The sequence below is a fragment of the Oncorhynchus masou genome, chromosome 13 (assembly GCF_036934945.1).
Source record: "Oncorhynchus masou masou isolate Uvic2021 chromosome 13, UVic_Omas_1.1, whole genome shotgun sequence".
Classification (NCBI taxonomy): domain Eukaryota; kingdom Metazoa; phylum Chordata; class Actinopteri; order Salmoniformes; family Salmonidae; genus Oncorhynchus; species Oncorhynchus masou.
The window spans coordinates 46,069,530-46,089,702 of NC_088224.1; the positions used below are offsets into that span (position 1 = coordinate 46,069,530).

The 20,173-nt window shown below is 44.5% G+C and overlaps 1 protein-coding gene across 1 annotated transcript in view; it reads right to left on the reverse strand.

Annotated features, from left to right (window-relative positions):
* Positions 1–20,173, reverse strand: part of LOC135552430 (ephrin-A3-like) — a 100,554-nt gene that overhangs the window by 5,431 nt on the left and 74,950 nt on the right. Inside the window, exons 2-3 of the mRNA XM_064984030.1 lie at positions 2,523–2,833; positions 1,853–1,918 (exon numbers count right to left, since the gene is read on the reverse strand). Coding sequence (XP_064840102.1) covers positions 1,853–1,918; positions 2,523–2,833 — 377 coding nt within the window. The remainder of the gene's footprint in view (positions 1–1,852; positions 1,919–2,522; positions 2,834–20,173) is intronic.

Genomic DNA, 20,173 nt, shown 5'->3' on the forward strand with positions numbered 1-20,173 from the left:
AGGCATATTCACTGAGAGGGAAAGTATTACACACACTGATAGCCTTGACTTGGTATTACATTAACATCAGCTCAGTGAATTTCTAAATGAGAATGCACATTGCTTACTCATATAATATTGCACTGCAAAGAGGGATGTAGCACATTGATAGGGAGCTACTGTACGGTGTGTTAATCTGTTAGATATGAGGCATATTGTAAGTGTGTGCATTTGTAGAGAAGAATGCTCTCGAAACAAACGATATAGGGCAGAGATACAGTGGAATGAGAATAGCAGAGAACACTTGGGTTCAAATGATGGCTATTAAGCAGACCGTTCAGAGTGAAGGTTGTAGTTTATAAAGTAAACACTACCACACACATGCAATCACGAACGCACGGACGCACACGTACAAACACACACACACACACACACACACACACACACACACACACACACACACACACACACACACACTTTCTACAAAAACACACACGCAAGCACACACACACACACACACACTTTCTACAAAAACACGCACGTACGCACGCACACACACACATACACACACACAATCCGAGTGGACACTTCAATAGATTAGCCCTGACACTCAGAGAGGGGGTTAAGGTGATGTGTACACAGAAGCTGACACTGGCCTGAGTGTGGGATGTATTAATGGTGACAAGGTTAGAGAAGTAGGGGGAGCTTTCAGCACAGGGCTTTGATCAAAGGCCTGCAGGAGAGAGAGAGGCTACTGGAGTAAAAATAACACAGAACGTCACTATCAGAGAGAGCATCAACTATCAGAGAGATGAGCGAGAGGGGGAGATGTTGAGAAGCGAGAGAGAGAGAGTGTGAGACAGAAACACAGAAACACAGAGAGAGTTGAGTGGGGGAGAGAGAGAGAGAAACAGAGAGAGGGGAGAGATAAAGAGGAATAGGGGAGAGAGAGGGAAAGCATCAGATAGAGAGCACTGAGAGCACTGAGACCCAGAATAACACTGAACATCACTATCAAAGCCCTGGAAACATAGGATAACATAGAACATCATACAACCCTGGAACAGAGTGAGGTAGAAATAACCTCACTATAAGAACACTGGGAAAGCACTGTCAGAAGCTGTAGCCTCAGGTCTCCTGTGTGTGTGTGTGTGTGTGTGTGTGTGTGTGTGTGTGTGTGTGTGTGTGTGTGTGTGTGCGTGTGTTTTTCTACATTATCAGGACCCCAATGTCGTAACACTTCACCTTAATGTCCTGAAAAGGTAGGATTTTTTTCCAGATCCTGCATTTGTTCAAATGCTATTTTAAGCTTTAGGGTTTTGAGGTTAGGGTTAGGGTTAGGTAAGGGCGGTTAGAGTTAAGTTTAGGGTTTTGGGGTTAGGGTTTTGGGGTTAGGTTTAGGGTTTTGGGGTTAGAGTTAGGGTTAGGGTTTTGGGGTTAGGGTTAGGTTTAGGGTTTTGGGGTTAGGGTTAGGTTTAGGGTTTTTGGGGTTAGGGTTAGGCTTAGGGTTTTTGGGGTTAGTGTTAGGTTTAGGGTTTTGGGGTTAGGGTTAGGTTTAGGGTTTTGGGGGTTGGGGTTAAGGGTTAGGGGTAGGTTTAGAGTTTTGGGGTTAGATTTAGGGTTTTGGGGCTAGGGTCAGGTTTAGGGTTTTGGGTGTAGGGTTAGGTTTAGGGGTTAGATGTTAAATGTTTAGGTTTAGGGTTTTGGGGTTAGGGTTAGGGTTTTTGGGGTTAGGGAAAATACGATTTTGCATGGTGAAAATGTCACGAAAACACAGCTGGGGTGTGTGAGTGCCTGCGTGAGAGTGTGTGACTGTGTGTGTGTATGTATACGAGGAAGAGGGAGTAAGAAAGAAACAGAGAGAGAGACCCACCCGTGGAGCAGCAGACGTAGACTCTCAGTCTCAGGCAGCTGTGGCCGTGGTGATGGGTGGGCGTGGCTTCAACAGAATACAGATACACGTCAGCCATGTGCCATCTATAGGCCAGCCTATGAACTAACACTCAGAGTCTATGGTTGTGTTCCAAATGACACCCTATTCCCTACATAGTAGACTACTTTTGACCAGAGCCTATAGGCCCTGGTCAAAAATAGTGCACTAAACAGGGAATAGGGTGCCATTTGGAACAAATACAATTATTGCAGCAGTTTAACACAGCTATTACTGGTATGTTTATTCACAAGGAAGGAAGTATATTTAGGATTGTGGTGTAAGAGTTAAATGAACTAATGTAGTTCAATGACTCACAAAGATATGCTGTAATAGTCCAACTCTAATTTACTAAGGTATGTGGGTGGGTGCTACACATTGGTAATGGCTGAACTGAGTTCCCACTTACAATGTAAAGTACCTGCACTTGGTACACTTGGGAAAGCGCTATATAGATAGTCCATGCAATCCATTTCCATTACTCGACTACAACAATATATATATAGAGAGAGAAGAGTACCTCAGCTCCACCACTTACAGATGTAGTAGTACAATCATCATTACATAAATATTATACTCTTATAGAGACTTAGTATAGCAATATTCCACTCACATATGTAGTAGTACTCGTGACCCACGTTGAACTCGTAGCCCAGGGAGAAGGCACTGTAGCGCTGGAACTTCTCAGAGAACTTGATGGGTGCGTGGGGCGCGTGCGGCCGGTTGCACTCCCAGCGCTTGAAGCCCATCTGGGGGTCGCAGGTGCGGTAGCCGCGGTAGCTGACCATGTAGAGGACGTACTGCTCAGCCACTGTGCGCTCCAGCGTCCCCCGCTGGCTAGTGGCAGTAGTGTTGTAATGCGGGCAGTAGATGTCCAGGTAGTCGTTCACTGCCACCTGCACTGTGTAGCCCTCCCTTCGTAGACTGGAGAGTGGGGAGAATGAGAGAGGGAGAGAGAGGAAGGGGGGAAATGAGAGCAGGAGGGACAGAGAGAGGAAGAGAGAGGAGAGAAGGAGAGAGAAGGAGAGAGTGAGAGAGGAGAGAGAGGAAGAGGAAGATGAAATAAAGTCAGAAAAATAGGAGAGAGAGATGAGAGAGAATAAATACATGGATGAGTAACAGCATACTATAAAACTCACCCTGTTACAATGAAGTGCTTTTAACAACAAAACTAGTGGCAACTGAGCTGCCACTAACACGAGGGAGATGAAAACAACTTTGCTGGACTATTGAAGCATCATCCTGAGATGTTTTGAATCATTACATGGTGTGTTGTAACACCACCTTGCCAGGGACTGGGAGCACTACCAGCAATGGTTGAAAACACAGTTTTGGTGATTAGTTCTGTTTAAGGCAGGAATAAACACCTTCTCTTTTGGTGTCTATTCCTCTCTCTATAGCTTCTCAACACTATCATGGTGTTTCAAATCCTGTCTAGTGCAGAATTAGATCACTACTTCTAGACTATTTTAATGTTTAATGTTGATTTCTATATCTATATAGTTTAGTCTAGTTTTTAGTCTATATTTTGTTCAGCATTATTGAGCACAGTGCTCAATGCACCAGCAGAAACTACAGCAGGTGTTGCAGGATTTATTTACCTTTATTTAACTAGTCAAATCAGTTAAGAGCTAATTCTTATTTTCAATGACAGCCTAGGAACAGTGGGTTAACTGCCTGTTCAGGGGCAGAACAACAGATTTGTACCTTGTCAGCTCGAGGATTTGAACTTGCAACCTGAACCAACGCTCTAACCACTAGGCTACCCTGTCTCCCCATGGCACAACAGGCTGATTAATACTAATCTAGAATTACTTTTCTTTCTTCGAACATACAACATTGTGTATAAGAATCCTAGTCTAAAAATGTTGGCTAGAGTCATGTGGCAAGATAGGAAGTGCAAGGAGATTAAAACCAGACTTCCAATGAGTTAAATCACAAAATGTTCTCTATATTTGGTTATCTTCATAAACGATGCTTACATTTTGAGCAACATTAAGTTGGATTTAGTATTACATTTTTGGGTAAAATTAAATTATCAAATTATTGAAATTATATTTATTTTGATTAAGTATAAAATATGTTGATTGTTCTTATTTTTTCCAATTTCAATTCATCCCAGATTTTGTTTTACAGTGTGGCTGTATGGTTGAGTTGTCTAAAATTACAATGAAATTCCACAGAAGTTGGGGGTTCAATTCCCGCATCCGCCTATTCCACATTCACTACTCTGTCTCCTCCTGTTTCAAATCTCTCCAAATAAGATACTTCTATTCTGTTTTGAAGCAAGTTCCGTGTGTCATCACTTTCAGTGGGTTAACATTGAAAACCTTTCAAACACCAGATATCAGTTTAGGTGTGCTACTTTTCATGTTTTGAGTCCCTGCCATTCTCATGACATAGTCTGGAGTGAAGCGGAAGAAGATCAGGTAATTGTGGCTCTTCTACCACAGGGAGGAGGGATTCACTGACGTGAAGGGGCTAGGATCCATGTGCCTGCGCTGACCGAACACACTGTACCAGTGTGTTAGCAGGTACCGAAGATCAATCTTGGGTTGGGACATGTGAAGTGTGCACGTGTGTGCGTGCATCCATGCATGTGTGTATACAGACATCACTGTAAATCAAATCATATTTTATTATATTTTATTTATTACACACATGCTAAGTCTCTTAAACATGTTCAGCTGATGTTATTGTGGGTGTATCGAAATACTCGTGTTCCTGTAGCCTTAGGGGAGAAGATGATTGTGACATAATGTAACATCCTGCCACCATGACATGGCTTGACATCCCGCTGGGCAAAAACTGGTTTGAATCAACGTTGTTTCCACATAATTTCAACCAATAAATTCAATGTGACGATGTTGAATCAACATGGACAACTGATTTGATTCGCAAAAAGTCATCAACGTTTTAATTTTTTTCACCCAACTTTTAACCTAAATCCAATGGCATGTTGCTGATTTTATGTTGAATTCAAGTTAGTTGACACTTCAACCAAATGTAAATCAAAACAAGACGTTGATCTACCGTCTGTGCCCAGTGGGATGGCTGTTTATCATACTATGTATATTCATTATCGTAATTGTACAAAGTATTATTATACAAACTCATTACACCTATCCTGAAGGGATAGAGAGGACAATTGATGAGATGTGAGGAATCCTTAGCTGTGGGTGGGAATCTGTGTCAGGATAAATGGCAGGGGAAATCTGAAACAACTGGAGCTGTATTGACTATTATGTAACAGTAGGAGGCAGTATTGAGTTGCACTCAGCCCTAGGGTTTTTTCTCTCTCTTTTCTCTTACAATCTCACTCTCCTCTCTCACGTACACACAAAATGAGCAAACGCACACGCACACGAGCGAAACCTCACACACGTGCGCGCGCCAACGCACACAAGCGCACACACCCACTCACACACACAATACTAGGTCAGTTCTCAAGAGAGATTATTATTCAATTAAAAAATGAGGATCAGAAATGTCACAACCCCCTCTCTCTCTCTCATTATAGCATAGTAGAGTAACTCCTTTTCTGTGTCTTTTCCGACTTCAGCCTCGCTCCATCTCTCTTCATCTTTCCCCTTGTCCCCTCGTTTGCCATTACACACATGCTAAGACAGAGCAACATCGTATCCCTTAACCACTGTTCTTTCCCTGCCATAAATCTTACAATATCTCGTCTCTCGTACCCCACTCCTCTCTCAGATGTTGGATGACAGATATTTGTCTCACAGTGTTGCAAAAAATAACCAACACAGGCATGCTTCAAAGGGACTATATTTAGAGAGAGAGGGAGAGATGGGAGAGAGATTGGAAGATTTAAAAAATGAGAGAGGGGGTGAGGAAGGAAAACGAGAGGGGAAAGAGAGAGAGGGGGGATGAGATGGAGAGAGAGAGAGAGAAAGAGAGAGATTGAGGGGAAGAGGTGAGAGGAAGGAAAATAGAGTAAGAGACCTGTCAGAAGGAAAGGAAGAGGAAAGATGGAGAATGTGATTACGGGGAATCATGGACGCAAATGAGATAGAAATGCATAGGGAAAGGAGCTTCTGTCATTGAGAGAGTAGGGGGAAAGAAAGGAGATAGGGTGTGCATTTGCAAGTGTGTGTGTGTGTGTGTACATGTGGGTGTGTGTGAGCATATTTGTACGTGTGTGAGTGTTGAACCCTGCTTTAGCAGCGCACTCTAGGCATAACATAACATAAGAATTAGATCCCAGTTCCATCACAAAGGTCACCGACAGAGTCAGAGGTGTGAAGTGGGAAGTGGGAGGAGGAGGAGGGAGGAGGAGGGAGATGGACAAGGATGTTCAATAGGTGTGTGGAGTCATAGACGTATATAAGCAGTCCACTTGGTGACACGTGAGGTGGTGAGGCAAAGAGGGGAGGAGGGCAGAAGATGTAACAACAAATAGAGGATGAAAGGAAGATGGGGAGCGCTAGTGGGGGAATCTAAACAGGAGAAAGAGATACAGCAAAGAAGACAAACAAGTGAAAACAAAATGGAGAGAAAGGGAGGCAGAGGGAGAGACAGAGATGTAGTGCACCCCAGGGATACACATATATGTAGTAAAGTGCACGGGGAAAAAAGAGTGATGGTGCCGCTCTTTCTCTTCCTCTCCCTTTCCATCCCCGCTGTGCCTTGTCTCTGTGTCGTTTCTGCTGTATCATCATCCTCTTCCTATGCGTGGGAAAGCACTCCTCGTTAGTACAGCCGACACAAGCTGGGGAAGACAGCCTAGAGAGAGGGGAGCGAGGGGGAGAGACGAGAGACAAAGACAAAGAGAGCACTACTGTACCTTCCACCACTGTCTCCACTAAAATGTATTTTGAGAATACAGCCGCTTTCAATGAATGACAAAGAAACTGCAAACAGACAACAGTGGACAGAAACTAAGGGTCTGCTTCTGCAGTGGAAGATCTAAATTAAAATCCCATTTCCAACTAAACCAACCTCCATTGTGAATGAGCATAAACAAAATGGCCATTACTGTTACGTCACTGTCAGTACCGTCACAGTAACAGCATTGACTGTTAGTATCAGTAGATCACTAGCCTGACGACTCACACTAAATTCTTCCACTGCTCTGACATTCGCAACATACTTTAGTCCGAGACTGCCATCATTGAAGTTGTTTATGGTGACCAGGGGCACGAGGGGCATTACATAAAACAAAGTAATCAGTGATTATATAGTCTCCCATCAGAGCATCAAAACTCATTTTCAAACCGCAGCTTTACCCACGTGTGTTCTGGCTCTTGCCCAACCCATCGTTTTCTGGACCAATCAGACGGACCCGAATGTGTCAGGGAGGTACTCAAATCCAGAATCATTTTGGAGATGAAACTAACGTCCGTGGGCGTGGCGTAGCGTTTGGCTGGAGCAAGGAGTCTGGGTAGCCAGGCAATGTCTTACCAACATATCCAACCAAACCTTTCAATATTTGATACGCATACACAAAATGGTCAACACCGTGACATGATTCATTACCACTATAGCCTAGTGGTAATAGCCTAGTGGTAGGCTAGTGGTTAGAGCGTTGGGCCAGTAACCGAAAGGTTGCTGGATTGAATCCTTGAGCTGACAAGCTAAAAAATTGGTCATTCTGCCCCTGAACAAGGCAGTTTAACACACTCATCCCTGGTAGGCCGTCATTGTAAATAATAATTTGTTCTTAACTGACTTGACTAGTTAAAGGTTAAGTAAAAATATATATATTACATGGTTCATTATCGTTAATTTCATGTCAATGCTGTAACATTGACTGTCGGTAATGTATCTGTATGCCGCTCACATTCAGGTTGGTTTCTTAGTCTGACCATCAAACAACCTTCATTCAATCACAAGGAAACCATCAAGACATCATCAATGATCTCCCTCAAGGTCACCATGATGGATTTACAGGTTAAACCCGTGTACTAAATGCACCAGTAACATAGTGATGCAGAAACAATTTATTCCTCTGCTAGCGAGACAGGGACAGCTTCTGTTGCTTTTCCTCGTACCTCAGCAACAAAAGTAATTTCATCGTCTCCAAGTAAAAGTACACACTGTCTCCAGCCAATCCCCCTCCCTCTGCTGATTGGGTTAGCCTTGCAATTAGCGCGCAGTTTACTGTGTTTCGATCTAAAATGGAGGCTGAAAACAAGTGCTGAGGCGTGGGGAAAAAAAGAGCTAGACGCTGCAGCCTTTCAGGCCTGGGATTACCCCTAGATCTGACTGGAGGAATAGTGATGATTCAGAGATGACTCAGGGTGGTGGTGGTGGATGCTGCTCTACACTTTACACTTTACACTTTACACTTTACACTTTACACACACACACACACACACACACACACACACACACACACACACACACACACACACACACACACACACACACACACACACACACACACACACACACACACACACACACACACACACACACACAGCACTAGTCTGTGTATTTCTGTCTGACTGCACACATTAGGGAAACAGGTCCCCATAGCTAGTGGAGCCAGGTTTGGCTGCAGATTGGAGCTACTCTATGAATACCGTGCAATGACTGTAGTGATGCCAGTATATGGCAGAGTCTCTCTCAGGCAAAACAACTAATAGAGGGGGCAGATGGAAACGAAGGCCGCTCTTTGATTGGTGGAGAGCTGATAGTATAAGACCACTAGGTGATGTCACACCACAACAAATAAATACCAGGCTTTGACTTTCTTCACAGGGTACTTTAGAAGTACAGAACTACTAGCCTATAATCATTTATTTTCTATCAACAGAGGTATGAGAGGCGTGTATGACCGCATCTTATTCCCTATATTGTGCACTACCTCTGACCAGGGCCAGGTTTTCCAAAAGCATCAATGTTAGAACCTTAAGATGCCTTTGGGAAACCGGACACAGAGCCATAAGGGCTCTGGTCAAAAGTAGTGCACTATATAAGGAATGGAATGCCATTTGGGACACAACCCTTATCTCTGAAGGTGAGTCTCTAATTATGCGCAGATTTTAGAGGCCACTGGCTCACCTCTATTTATTCTCCAAGTGCCTCCTGATGAAAAGCAGATCTCATTCTCTCTCTTTCTTTATCCATTCCCTCGTTCTCTCAGAAGAGCTGTGTTGATACCAATACAAAAGGTTCGCTCCGCTCGCTTTCTGAGAACGCACTCTAAATGGTTTGTGTCAGAGAATGGAGGCTCTCATCACAGTGAATTCTCCACAGTGCCCACCTCAGTGGGAATGTCAGGCACATGTGTTGCGGCAGAGGCGTACGAGAGCACAGTGCTCATCCTGTAGACGTGTCTCCTCTCAGGCCACAGGCCACATTGATGAGACAACGGTGTAGAAGAGCCAAGGGGTAAGAGAACTCTTGGAGGAAGTATGTGGACACTCATACTCGCACAGACATGTGCGCACACTAGGACACACAGATGCATGCACGACAGCAGCACTTATGCATTCGAACACACATTTCAAATATTTCATTTGAATCCACAAATCACATTACAGTCAAGAAGGATTCAAACATTTCAAAGGACGCAGACATCTGGACACTACAGATGGCACCTTCTTCTCCACATAGCAAGGCTGGCCATGAACGCTGACACGGAGCAGTATCTCGCTATTTGTCTAATGCAGATCTGCAATCTGAAGGCCACGCACTGTCAGCCTATGTACACTGAACGTATATAAACGCAACATGTAAAATGTTTCGTGAGCTGAAATAAAATTTTCCATACGCACAAAAAGCTTATTTCGCTCGCATTTTGTGCACAAATTTGTTTATATCCCTGTTGGTGAGCATTTCTGATAAACCACACCTGACAGGTGTGGCACATCAAGAAGCTGATTAAACAGCATGCTCATGACACAGGTGCACCTTGTGCTGTGGACAATAAAAGGCCACTAAAATGCGCAGTTTTGTAACACAACACAATGCCACCAATGTCTATTTATTCATCTTTTTTACTTTTATCTCCTTTGTCTCCCCAATTGGTACATACAGTCTTGTCTCATCGGTGCAACCGCGCTATTGACTCGGGAGAGGCAAAGGTCGAGAGCCATGCATCCTCCGAAACACGACTCTGCCAAGCCGCACTGCTTCTTGGCACATTGCTTGTTTAACCCGGAAACGCCGCACCAATGTGTCAGAGGAAACAACTGACAACTGAAGTCAGCTTGCAGGCGCCCGGACCAACACAAGGAGTCACTGAGACAAGGAGCTGCAGGCCAAACCCTCCCCTAACCCGGACGACGCTGTGCAAATTGTGCGCTGCCTCATGGGTCTCCCAGTAACGGCTGGATGTGACACAGCCTGGGATCGAACCCGAGGCTGTAGTGATGCCTCACTCCAACGAAGTTTTAGAGAATTTGGCAGTACGTCTATCTTCCCTCTCAACCGCAGACCACATGTATGTTGTTGTTTGGGACAGCAATTTGCTGATGTCAACGTTGTGTACAGAGTGCCCCATGGTGGCAGTAGGGGGATGGTATGGGCAGGAATAAGCTACGGACAACAAACACAATTGCATTTGAATGCACAATTTGAATGTACAGAACTACCGTGGCGAGATCCTGAGGCCCATTGTGAGGCCCATTTTTTTTAGGGTATCTGTGACCAACAGATACATATGTGTATTCCCAGTCATGTGAAATCCATAGATCAATGAATTTATTTCAATTGACTGATGTCCTTGTATGAATGAACACCTCCCTCTGGCCTCCCCACCACAATCTGTCATTTTTGGTATACAAGAAAACACATTATCATCAACATCAAACCAGCCCCTCACCTCAGTAGCTGTCAGGTCGACAAGGCGGGTCATGTCTAGCTATGTACAGGTCTTTGTATGAACAGCAGCCATTAACAACATGTGCAACAGACTCCATTCCACTTGTGTAGACAAACACGTGGGCCGAAGAACAAAGAATGCCAGCAAACAGCCTGAGAAATAAACAGACAAAATAAGCACTATACTTACAGAAAAGTAAACTCAGAAAGAAACACACTGAAGCCATCAGACAACAGAACCATACCTACTTCCAATGTTTCAAAAAGCAACGTATGAGCTTTGAAGTGTGGGGTGTGAGAGCCTATGCAGCTCTCATTGGAAGACTACCACAGTGGGGTGTTAGCTTTCTTAAACAGAACTCTTTAAGCCTTTCCGCTGGGTTGGCACTGAGAGAGAGAGAGAGAGAGAGAGAGAGAGAGAGAGAGAGAGAGAGAGAGAGAGAGGGAGGAAGGAAGGAAGGAAGGAAGGAAGGAAGGAAGGAAGGAAGGAAGGAAGGAAGGAAGGAAGGAAGGAAGGAAGGAAGGAAGGAAGGAAGGAAGGAAGGAAGGAAGGAAGGAAGAGGTAGAGAGGGAGGGCGGGAACAAGACAAATAATGAGAGAGAGGGATAGATAGGAAGAGAGAGGGATAGATAGGAAGAGAGAGAGGGAAAGGAAGAGGGAGAGAGGGGAGCAAGATTGATCATGAGAGAGAGGGATAGATAGGGAGAGAGAGAGAGAGAGAGAGAGAGAGAGAGAGAGAGAGAGAGAGAGAGAGAGAGAGAGAGAGAGAGAGAAAAGGAGTGCTACCCATATTTAGTCTGGGCCTTCATCACAGTGCCAACCTCAGGATACCCAATAGAGTAACGTGGCCTTTTATGTCTGAGCCAGAACAACCGCAGAGATTTACGCAAACGTGCACACACACACACACACACACACACACACACACACACACACACACACACACACACACACACACACACACACACACACACACACACACACACACACACACACACACACACACACACACACACACACACGGTATGCAAAGCTGTGCTCGTGAGCATATCAACACACATACGTTGCTTATCCTTTTACAGACACTGTCCATATACAGTTACCCATACATATCCCATAAAGCACACTGTGTGAAAAGGATTCCAACATATTCACACAGAAATAGGAGAAAAACACACAGTATGTATGCTTCAGGGCAAGCCTCTCTCTGCCTCCATGAATATTTCATCCCTTCTTAAAATAACCTGTCCCTTTAAAATATATGTTTGCGCAAACAACCTACAGCCACAGCCAAGCGAAAACGCCCAGGGTACTTATTTACACGTTACACAGGAGGGCACCGATAATGCTAAACGCCACATGCTACAGCACACAGCAGCAGTGCTGAGGAGAACTACTCAGGTAGCGACTAAATCTGTATCCTGGTATGAGTTGAGTTCAGGCCATACAGGTTTAGAGCAGCCAGAGCGGTGGAAGATAGACCATATTTCGCTTCCTGAATAATTGACTGGCACTAGAACACCTGGTTTTGCTCTCTCTCTCTCTCTCTCTCTCTCTCTCTCTCTCTCTCTCTCTCTCTCCCTCTCTCTCTCTATATATATATATATATTACATATTCCTTCTCCCTCTCTCTTGCTCTCTCTCTTCTCTCTCTATATTCTTTCTCCCTTTCTCTTTCTCTCTCGCTCTCTCTCGTACTTGCTCTCTCTCGTTCTACCTCGTTCTCCCTAGTTCATTCTCTCTCTCTCTTTCACTCTTTCCCAGGGCCATGACATAAAGACCATACATAACAGGCGAGAATATATACGTTCATGTATTCCCAAGGTATTCTCTGTGATAAAGCATTAAAGTGGGTGAACCCTACAGTATGTCAAGGTTTCCTCCAAGGCAAGTTCTTTATTCTGGCTCTGTGTCTATGCAATACCCAGGTAAAGACGGTCTGCATGTGTAGTTATGCGGTAGGCTGATTGAAACTTTATTTTGTATTTTTCTAATATAGATTCAAGGTTCTTATGAATGGAAATAACTGACCACAATGGAAGTCATTGGCTTTGTGTCATCCCTGAAAAGTCTATTTTTTTTATGTACTCTGTATATGTATTTTGACACAATAAAGTCAATGACAATAAATGAAACCAATCCATCAATCAATCAATAAACAGTTGAGTGGCTGGCTGGTCAAGGATGTCCAACCATATCGAGAAGACAAAGACAGGCGTTAGCTGGAATTACATGGCAGAGGGAGGGATAAGTATGTGCTAAACCAAGTGCAGCATAATAATACCCAACAATAATCTCATACTTTCCAAATTCACAAAACCCCCCATCATTGAAATCCCACTCCAGAATTGGTCATATGGTCACAATGTATAATCTTGTATTATCCTAAAATCTAATTTATAAAGTCAATTTTGTAGTGTGTAGCAGGTGGCTATGGTGATCATATTAATGAATGAATGCGTATGCTTTGCCATCTCATCATGGAAATGCCCGGCCCCCAAACTACAGCACAGTGTCTACGTCCCACATGGCACCCTATACCCTATATAGTGCACCACTTTTGACTAGAGCCCTATGGGGCTTTATTCACTATAAAGGGACCAGGGTGCCATTTAATTTCAGACACCAGCTGAGAAGCAGGAGATAACAGAGAAGATTAAAAATGATAGACCACGACTAGAGCCCAGCAGAGATGACAGGCAGTCATGAGGACAACCCCCAAGATCACACATTAGATAATTGGTGTAAAAATCTCTCTCTCTCTCTCTCTCTCTCTCTCTCTCTCTCTCTCTCTCTCTCTCTCTCTCTCTCTCTCTCTCTCTCTCTCTCTCTCTCTCTCTCTCTCTCTGTCTCTCTCTCTGTCTCTCTCGCCCCCCACCCCCCTCCTCGTGGGCAGCGGATCCCTGCCTGTCACGCTGTCACACATCCACATCGGGGAGTTTTTGAAGAAGATTGGAACGAAGCCTCGGCTGTGTTGTCTTTCTTTGCTGTGGGGCCTGATCTGATTTGGCCTGGCCTGGGCTGTAGTACTGTAGCCCAGACAACACTAACACTTTAGATAGGCTAGCCATATGGCTAAACCTGGGAGGACACATCACTGAGATATCTCTCTCTCTCTCTTCCTTCCTCCCTCGCACTCTCTCCTCTCTCTTTCTCATTTCCTCCCCCCCTCTATGTCTGTACCTCTCCCTTCCTCGCCTCTCTTTCTCCTCCCACTCTCGCTCTCTCTCTCTCTCTCTCTCTCTCTCTCTCTCTCTCTCTCTCTCTCTATCCCCTTATCTTTCTCTCTCTCCCCCCTTCTCTTTCTCTCTCTCCCCTTCTCTTTCTATCTCGCCTTCTCTTTCTCTCTCTCTCTCCCCTTCTCTTTCTCTCTCCCTCTCCCCTTCTCTTTCTCTCTCTCCCCCTTCTCTTTCTCCCTTCTCCCCTTCTCTTTCTCTCTCTCTCCCCTTCTCTTTCTCTCTCCCTCTCCCCTTCTCTTTCTCTCTCCCTCTCCCCTTCTTTTTCTCTCTCCCTCTCCCCTTCTCTTTCTTCCCTCTCTCTCTCATCCCCCCTTACTCTCTCTACCCTTCTCTTTCTCCCTCTCTCTCTCATCCCCCTTACTCTCTCTCTCTCTCTCTCTCCCCCTCTCTCTCTTCCCGCACCTCTCTCCCGGGCACCCTATTCCCTATATAGTGTAATATGTTTGACCAGGCCCCTTTTGGTGCCATTTGAGACACAGCCAGTAAGACATCTACACCTTCAATGGGCAGAACAAACACTTCAATGTAACCTAATATGGGACCAGTTGTATTTCGAGGGACTAATAGCATAGTAGAAAAAGATGGATGAGGTCATTTTACAGACTGCAGATTGTTGATATTACACTTCTGGGTTAAAACTGTGGTTGTGTTCATCTGTGAATGTGGTCGTTGTCAAAACAAGACAAGGTGAGAATGAGACAAAGGGGAGAACGCACGTGCACACCCACGTGTATATACAACAAACACACAAACACTGAACCATCTGAACTGCCAGGATCCTACGGCTGTGCCGCTCACCCTGACCAGATGAGTGACAGATTCAGTCTAACACACACACACACACGCACACACGCGCACACACACACACACACACACACACACACACACACACACACACACACACACACACACACACACACACACACACACACACACACACACACACACACACACACACACACACACACACACACAGAGAGAGAGAGAGAGAGGGAGAGAGAGAGAATGAGAGATCCCTGTAACTACTTTAATCAGTGTTAATCACTGCAGACTCTTGCTTCACTGTCAGATTGAGACCAGAGAGAGAGAGAGAGAAGAGAGAGAGGGGGTGAGAGATAGGGGAGAGGGATGGGAGAGAGAGACAGAGAGAAAGAGAGTGTAAGAGGAGAGGGAGAGATGGGAGAGGGAGAGAAAGAGAAAGAGAGGGAGGGGGATGGGAGAGACAGAAAGAGAGAGTGAGAGGAGAGGGAGAGAGAGAGAGTAAGAGAGAGGAGGGTGGAGAAAGAGAGGCACAGAAACAGCTTGTAAAAATGTTAAATGGTTATCTAAAAATATACAGTGCCCACAGAGCCGCGAGTCCGTGGCAGTTTTCATGTACTTTATCTTATTCTTCAAGGTCTATTTCTTAGGCCCATATGGCCGGGCCTTGGCGGGAGAGGTGGACACGCCAAGCCAACGCAGTCAGGTTTTAATTTCAGTCAGGGGCAGGGGGACAGCACGGAGGGCGGGAGCGAGTGAGGAATGCAGAGCGAGCCAGGCGGAGAGATAGAGAAGAGGGGAGAAAAAGAAGTAGAGATGAAGGGATATAGGGAGGAAGAGATAAGGGGAGAGGGGGAGGCGGCAGTGAGGGATGGAATGAGAAACGAACGGCAGCACAGAAATGGAGATAGAGAGGTGATGTGCTTTACAAGGAGGAGAACAAAGGGAGGCTGAGACGGAGGGAGGCAAAGGGGGAAAATTGAAAGATAAGAGGGAGAGATTATCAAGAAAAGATGGGTAATGTATAAATAAATCATGACAAAGGGAAGGGATAGGGAGAGGAATGTGTGAGGGTGAGCAAAAACTGATCATTTAACTTCGAGCGAAACGGAGAAAGTCAGCCAAAGAGAACGAGATAGAGAGAGGTGGAGGAAGAGTGTTGAAAAGTAAGAAAGAGATTGTGTTTATCCAAATATAATACAAATGGGTTTTTCATTTAAGAAATGGCTTTGGCCTTCACGGTTTGACCAAAACTGTGTAGAAAGCCTAGCAGGAATAGTCGGAAGCATAGTTAGAATAGTAATGCCTGTGTTTGGTGATTAGAATTTCAGACAGTCTGCATGTACTCAGGCTGGTCAGGCTATTATGCAAGGCCCTAATGCAGCAAGTTTGTTTAGTGGAGCATGCAGGACCTCTGAATGTGACCTTATGTGCGTACAGACAGCATACAACGTCAACTAATGTGTTTCTCTTTGAGCGAGCATACGAATGGAGGGCGTGCATTTCATATGTGCAGCTGGAGCATGATACATAGGCCACCCTATAGGCCACCCTCACTAGTGCCTCCAAGCAGCACTAGTGAGGGTTAAGTATTTCACATTTGTGCGATCTGCTAGCCAACATCCTTTGTGCTCTGGTGGGCTAATGTTTATACAGGGCACTTACGTGAGGTAGCAGCTGGCAGATACATACAGACACACATACACACAGGTCACAACAACTCCCTGCTTTTGCTACCTTGGCAGTGTGTGTGTGCCTGTGTGCACGTGTATGTGTGTGATTGACAGCTGTCAAATGACAGAGCACCAGGAGGAGGAGGAGAGAAGGAGAGAGGGAGAGATGTCAGGGTAGGAGTGAAAGGGAGAGCCAGAACGAAGATAAGGGAAGAAGAAACACAGCAGAAAGAGAAAGAGAGAGAGAGAGAAAGACCCCCCCTCCCCTCTGTCAGTGTCTGTGATCATCTATTCCTCCTGTTCTCTCTATCAGTGACTCAGTAACCTTCAGCACAAGACCCAAGTTGAGATGATGAATTGAGACGCAGACAGGAGAAAGGACAGAGATTAGGAAACACAGACAGATGATGAAAAATGACAAACTGAGAGAGGGGGCTGGGAGAGGAAAGTGGAAGAGAGAGGGAAAGGTGACATTGAGGGAAGTGTAGAGGAGACTGCTCCAGGTTTTTAGCTGGAGGACGGCCACAGAATTACATTAGTGTAACACACTTTGGCTGCACCCGCTGTGGGAGAGGCACACACACACTTGCACAGACAGAGATTCACGCGCACTCACACGCACATGTAAAAATAAGCACTTTATTTAGATTGCATGCTTAACCTGCGGGGAGCCTGCCTCCCAATCACATCTATTGTAGTTTAACTACCTTGATAACCTTTCCATGTGCAGTACAGTATATGGTTCCCAAAAACAGTGATGGTAGTTTCTGAGGGGAGTAACTGGTGATATAAACTAAACTAAACTACCATTACTCCACAGTTACTCCACAGTGATTTTGCGGACACAGATTAAGCCTCATCCTGGACGTCTGCCTTTGCTTGCAGTCAATGTGTCACGTTTCCTCCCTCTCCGGCCTCTAGGTCATCAGACTGCTGATTATCTCGCACACCTGTCACCATCGTCTCGAGCACCTGCCCCTCATAACACTCACCTGGACTCCATAACCTCCTTGATTATCTTCCCTATATGTGTCACTCCCCTTGGTTCTTTCCTTAGGTGTTATTGACTCTCTTTTCATGTTGGTGCATTGTTTGTGTTTCACATTTATTTCATTTATTAAAACGCTACTCCCTGAACTTTCTTCCCGACACGCACTCGTTACACAATGACCAAAAGCGCCTTATTTGGCCTCATCGGTGGAATGTTATTCATCTTTTTCATCATTAATAAAGATGTTGTTGTTTTTTACGACGGAAATCCGGTGTTTCTGTGCAAATTATGTTATGTTATATTTCAGTCTTCTGTGATGTACAGTACCAGTCAATAGTTTGGACACACCTACTCATTTTTCTTTATTTTTAATATTTTCTACATTGTAGAATAATAGTGAAGACATCAAAACTATGAAACAATACATATGGAATCATATAGTAACAAAAAAAATATATTACATTTGAGATTCTTCAAAGTAGCCACCCTTTTCATTGGTGACAGCTTTGCACACTCTTGGCATTTTCTCAACTAGCTTCATGAGGTAGTCACCTGGAATGCATTTCAATGGATTCAGCTTTGGGTTAATTTGTGGAATTTCTTTCCTTCTTAATGCGTTTGAGTCAATTAGTTGTGTTGTGACAAGGTAGAGGTGGTACACAGAAGATAGCCCTAATTGGTAAAAGACCAAGTCCATATTATGGCAAGAACAGCTCAAATAAGCAAATAGAAACCACAGTCCATCATTACTTCAAGACATGAAGGTCAGTCAATGCGGAACATTTCAAGAACTTTGAAAGTTTATTCAAGTGCAGTCGCAAAAAACATCAACTGATACGATGAAACTGGCTATCATGTGGACCACTACAGGAAAGTAAGTCCCAGAGTTATCTCTGCTTGCAGAGGATAAGTTCATTAGAGTTAACTGCACCTCAGATTTCAGCCCATATAAATTCTTCAGAATTCAAGTAACAGACACCTCTCAACATCAACTGTTCAGAGGAGACTGTGTGAATCAGGCCTTCATGATCAAATTTTTGCAAAGAAACCACTACTAATAGTGTCCTTTAGACTTGCTTGGGCCAAGAAACACAAGCAATGGACATTGGACCGGTGGAAATCTGTCCTTTGGTCTAATGAGAGCAAATTTGAGATTTTTGATTCTAACAGCCGTGTATTCGTGAGACGTAGAGTAGGTGAATGGATGATCTCTGCATGTGTGGTTCCAATAGTAAAGCATAGAGGAGGAGGTGTGATGGTGTGGGGGTGCTTTGCTAGTGACGCTGTCAGTGATTTATTTAGAATTCAAGGCACACTAAACCAGCATGGCTACCACAGCATTCTGCAGCAATATGCCATTCCGTCTTGTTTGTGCTTAGTGGGACTATCATATGTTTTTCAACAGGACAATGACCCAACACACCTCCAGGCTGTGTAAGGGCTATTTGATCAAGAAGGAGAGTGATGGAGTGCTACATCAGATGACTTGGCCTCCACAATCACCCGACTTCAACCCAATTGAGATGGTTTGGGATGAGTTGGACCGTAGATTGAAGGTAAAGCAGCCAACAAGTGCTCAACATATGTGGGAATTCTTTCAAGACATTCCCCGTGAAGCTGGTTGAGAGAATGCCAAGCTCTCATCAAGGCAAAGGTTGACTAATTTGAAGAACAAAAAATATAACATATATTTTGATTTGTTTAACACTTGTTTGGTTACTACATGATTCCATATGTGTAATTTCACCATAACCATGTGTGAGGTGTATATTTTTGTATCAAAGTAGATTTGTTTAAGACTACCAAGAAACAGTCCGGAAAACATCCCCCTTATGTGGTTATAGCTGATACATGGACATCATTATCTGCAATTTTAGCTACACATCAGTCACATTTCAGTGGCTATGGATGGATAGAGGATGTGTTGTTTAAACAGTTTAAAACACAAAAAATGCCCATATCAGATAATGTAATCTTGTACTGTTTACCTTCAAGGGCTCAATATTTTTTTTTTACCTTTATTTAACTAGGCGAGTCAGTTAAAAATAAATTCTTATTTACAATGACGGCCTACCCCTAACGACGCTGGGCCAATTGTGCGCCCAATGATGGCTAGTTGTGATACAGCCTGGAATTGAACCAGGGTCTGTAGTGACGCCTACTAGCACTGAGATGCAGTGCCTTAGACCGCTGTGCCACTCAGGAGATCCAAAAGCCTGGGGTTGATAGTAAATGACTTCCTCTACTATTCGCAACACTTTGATAAACAACTGAGGGGTACCCTGTAATGGAGACCAATAACCATGCTTGGTTACGTGAAAAGACCAAAGACCTGCTGTAAGCCACATGCCCGAGCGGATATGGAGCAGAAATGTAGTAGAAGTGGAAGAAAAGAGGGAGGGAAGGAGAGAGGCAGAAAAACGAGACGGAGAGTACAAAGATGAAGGAAAAATGAGAGAGTGGGTGGAAAAAGGGTGCATTCAATGTTGAAAAGAGCATTACTGCACCCCCCTTCTCCCCCTCTTGTCAACCCCTCAGACAAACACAGTGCCCTTTACCTCTCCCTTGGAGCGAGGCATAAACGAGTGGAATGACAGACAGAGAGAGCCAACAGGCCCCCTCCCCAGAGAGGGGAAACGCACTCATCCGTACTGATCTTAAAACAACAGCCTCCGTCTCTCTCTCTCTCTCTCTCTCTCTCTCTCTCTCTCTCTCTCTCTCTCCCTCTCCTCCTCCCTCCCTCCCACCTGACTTTCTCTTTTTTGTCTCATACATTTATCCACTTATCCACTTATTATAATTTTTTTATTA